Source organism: Nicotiana attenuata, unplaced genomic scaffold (assembly GCF_001879085.1).
Source record: "Nicotiana attenuata strain UT unplaced genomic scaffold, NIATTr2, whole genome shotgun sequence".
Taxonomy (NCBI): Eukaryota; Viridiplantae; Streptophyta; class Magnoliopsida; order Solanales; family Solanaceae; genus Nicotiana; species Nicotiana attenuata.
The window spans coordinates 30,160-34,260 of NW_017672534.1; the positions used below are offsets into that span (position 1 = coordinate 30,160).

At 43.0% G+C, this 4,101-nt stretch overlaps 1 protein-coding gene across 1 annotated transcript; it reads right to left on the reverse strand.

Annotated features, from left to right (window-relative positions):
- Positions 1–2,831: 2,831 nt before the first annotated feature.
- Positions 2,832–3,662, reverse strand: LOC109213571 (extensin-like). The gene is made up of 2 exons (XM_019377388.1): positions 3,255–3,662; positions 2,832–2,921 (listed from the first exon to the last, which is right to left on the reverse strand). The coding sequence occupies exons 1-2, from the start codon at positions 3,660–3,662 to the stop codon at positions 2,832–2,834; spliced, it is 498 nt and encodes a 165-aa protein (XP_019232933.1).
- Positions 3,663–4,101: the final 439 nt, after the last annotated feature.

Here is a 4,101-nt window from a genome sequence, read left to right on the forward strand (position 1 = left end):
TTGTTCTTTCTTGACTTATGACACTTTGATGTACTAGCCAGATCCCGTTTTGTGCAATTGGAAAGCTGGTGGCAAATTTTGAAATCATTTCTCACTTGTTATGACCAAATTGACTCGGGAAGAGGAAGTAGACAAGACAAAATGAACAGAGTAGAGGACAATGGAAAGAGATGATTCCTAACAAGAAAACTACAAAGTAGAAACCTATCGGATGTGGACTAACTCTAATGACCATGACATGCACCTGCGGCCTATTTCGTCAAGCAAACTTGATGTTCAGCTCTTGTTGTACCTTTTTGCCGTGAAACCGGGCTTCAATGCTCCTCTTATCCAATCTGATTCACAATCCTTATTCGACTCGTAGTGCCCGAAGGATTTTCAGCATCAAGCCTCTCTCATTTTGGTCTTTTTCTCAACTCATTGTCGCCTTATGGTGCCCGTGAAGGTTTTCACCAATAAGACTCTCTCATTCTTTATTTCTCTCAGCTTTCATCGCCTTGCGGTACCCGTGAGGGCTTTCATCAGTAAGACTCTCTCATTTTTCATTTCCCTTGTTTGGACTGGAGTGTTGCCCCTGATATGAATCACCTCTACTTGCTCGCCTTGGCATCTCTTGAAGACTGATCGGAAGGTTTTTATCTGGACCGTAATGTGGGCTTTTGGATGGGGTTAGAAAGAAAAGGTATCAAAAGGCTCAAAACAATTCAAATGGATTCAAAATTACAACTTGCGGAATCAAATCTCTTACAACAACCACAACTTCTGCCCCAGTTTCTTTGCTTGGGGACTTTTGGATTTTTACTTTGATGAGGCCGAACCGTGAGGCTGCCTACGTATCCTTAAAAGGAATCAGGTCGAACGTAGTTCATGATATAGAATTACTTTGTTGTTGTGATTCTTCTTTTCTTTTCTTTTCTTTCTTCCTTTTTCTCTTTTTGTTGTTTTGTTGTTTTTTTTCTTCTTTTTCTTTTTCTTTTTCTTTTTCTTCTCTTTTTCTTTTTTTTCCTCTTTCTTCTTCCTTTTTCTTCTCTCTCTTTTCATTCTTTTTCTTTTCTCTTTTTCCCTTACTTATCTTTCACGCTTGTGTTTCTGATCTTTGCTACTGATTCCGAAAGAGGGGTATGAAAGAAAACCAATAAGGCTCAAAGGGGTAACGAAGGATAAAGTGTTTAGATAGCAGAACAAAATGCCTTCGTCATTTCAATCTTCAAAGCATGCCAAATACAAACAACACAATTAAACAAACTAAAGAAATCATACGTAATATCTTTTGATTGCACCAGAATTGATAGCCATATCCACACATTCACCTTCTTCATTTGTTAAACACAAAGCATCACTGGAAAACACTCTCACTTTCATTACCACGAACGGCCCCTGCCAATTTGGGCGAACTTGTCGTTAGCTTCAACCCGATGCAGCATGATGCATTAATATAGGGTTCCTTTATGTTCTATCTGCCCCAGTTTCATACAATTCGGGCTTGAAGTGATCTCAAAATGCCCTTACTTATTTCCCTCAAACGTCCCTATCATCTTCAAAAATTGTTTCATTGCTTCGTGACCAAATTGACTTTTAAAGATCTGGCTGAGAATTATGCATGCATGTCATGTCACTAGAACCAGCATGAAAAGAACTGTAAAAGGAGAAGAGAACTAAAAAAATGACCAGAAATAGCAGAAAACAGAGAATTGCATTAAATAGACGGTGAAAGGGTTTGAACAGCAAAACAAGCAAAATAACCTGGGGTTCAACCCTAACACAAACCTAGATAACACTAAATGAGATACTACGACTAAAGGAACTAGACAAAATAAAAGGATAAAAGGGTTTGAGTCACAAGACAATGTCCTGATTACAACCCTGAAATAAACCGGACAACAAAAATGACAACAAACTAAGCCACCAAAGCTCCTCTCCGATTGACCAAGCAATGGAACGTCTTTCCAATTACCAAGCACTGTATCTTAGCCACTGAGTTCCGCATCAATATTGCCAAGACCATTACCAACTTCAATATCATCAACTTCAGTCAACAAGTTCCCAAGAGGATTTGCGTGCTCCCTGCCATTGTCATTGATCACAATTACTCCATCTTGAATCATTCTTTCTATTTCCCTTTTCAAAGATCGACAATCTTCAATGCTATGCCCTTGGACATTAGTGTGGTACAAGCATCGTACAGTAGGATCAAAGCCTTTTGCATATGGGTTTGGAGTATAGCCGTGGAGTGGCTCAATGAGGCCAGAATGCTTTAACTTTTCAAACAAACTTGTGTAGGACTCCCCAATTGGCGTGAAACTATTTCTTTGCCTTTGTTCTCTTCCCTGCCCCTGTTTTCTAGGGTTGTTGGGTGCTCGAAAATGCTGCGAAGGCAAGAGTGCATTATGCGGTGCTGGCGCTCGCCATAGAGAGTGGCCTGGTGGTTGGACATATGACTGGACATTGTTCGGAGGATAATGCTGAGGTGGATTATGTGGAGCTCGGGGATAGGTTTGGGGTTGGAGTTGAGGCTGGGTATGGTAAGGTGATGGGCCCCTGGACCAAGCTCTTGACTCAATTAATGCAACGTCCTCTTTCTTCTTCTTTCCCAATACTCCTCCAGTGCCGTTTTGAATAGCCTGGGAGGTCGCCTTAATTGCTGAATAACTCATGATTTTGTTAGATTTGAGTCCTTCCTCTACCATGCTTCCCATTTTCACTACTTCATTAAAAGATTTCCCTACTGCTGACACCAAGTGACCGAAATAAGTGGGCTCTAAGGCCTGCGGGAAGTAATCAACCATTTCACTCTTTTTCATCGGAGGGTAAACCCTCGCTGCTTGCTCTCTCTAATGGAAGCCGTATTCTCTGAAGCTCTCCCCTGGCTTCTTCTCAATTCTGGTCAATGACAAGCGGTTTGGAACAATTTCAAGATTGTACTGAAAATGGCATGCGAAGGCTTGGGCCAGATCGTCCCATGTGTACCACCGACCATGATCTTGCCGGGTGTACCATTCCAAAGCTGAACCACTTAAACTTTGACTGAAGTACACCATTAGCAGTTCGTCTCTCCCGCCTGCCCCTCTCATCTTGCTACAAAAACCTCTCAGGTGTGCCACTGGATCACCGTGCCCGTCATATAAATCAAACTTGGGCAACTTGAACCCTGCTGGTAATTGGACATCTGGGAACAGACACAGGTCCTTATATGCCACGCTTACTTGTCCACCGAGCCCCTGCATATTCCTGAAGGATTGCTCTAAACTCTTGACTTTCCTAATCATCTCCTCCTGCTTGGGATTTTTAGGAGGCTTCTCAGTTTTCGCCGAGAGATCAAAATGAGGAGTGTAGGAATAGGGTTCTAGAGCTTTCAAAGTGGGCTCCGGGGGGTAATATTGGTTATCGTGAGCTTGGAACAAAGGCTCGCTGGAGGATCTGTGGAGTGTAGCAGGAAGGGGTGCCACGAAGACAGGAGTGGCTGGTGGAGGAGGGTACGGAACTGGTTTGGGTGGTGGAGCTGGTGGTGTTTGGGAAGTTGTGCTCTGGTAGTGTTGGTAAATGGGAAAGCCCGGGGACGAATCGGTGGCAGGATGATCCTGTGATTGAGCCAATGACGGGATGAAGGCAGGGTTGGCAGGGTAAGCTGGTGGTGGTTGCCCTTTTGCCCAGGCCTGGTACATTTCGGCCATCTGTTGCTTCAACTTATACATCTCTTCTTTCATCGTATTGACATCCAACTCTTCCCCCTCTCTCGAAGGATCGATGACACTCGCATCAAGTCCCTGGTTGGCCATGAGCACTTTGTTTTTGGAACGGGTGTTGTATGGGTGAGTTGCCAGAATGCCACACAAACTAACCACCTGCCTGTTACTTGACGACAACAACAAACTTGTTAGTGATCAGGGTTTAACAGATAGGCAACCACACATTTTGGGGAATGAATACACCTAAACAGTTAACCGTTTCTATTATGCATTTGATCGGTTGCTTGCGCCATCCCGGCTTTTCCTTATTTCTATTTGTAACTCCTCTTTTCTCTCTTTTTTTCTTCATTCTTGCCTTTCTTTGACTTCTCTTTGTTTTTATTCACTCATTTCCCTCTCTTGTTTTGCCATTGTT

Coding starts and splice junctions, on each gene's coding strand:
- LOC109213571 (XM_019377388.1), bottom strand. CDS start 3,662: ATGTACCAGGCCTGGGCAAAAGGGCAACCACCACCAGCTTACCCTGCC. Junction 2,922..3,254: donor AGGAGGAGATGATTAGGAAA/GTCAAGAGTTTA, acceptor TGCCATTTTCAG/TACAATCTTGAAATTGTTCC.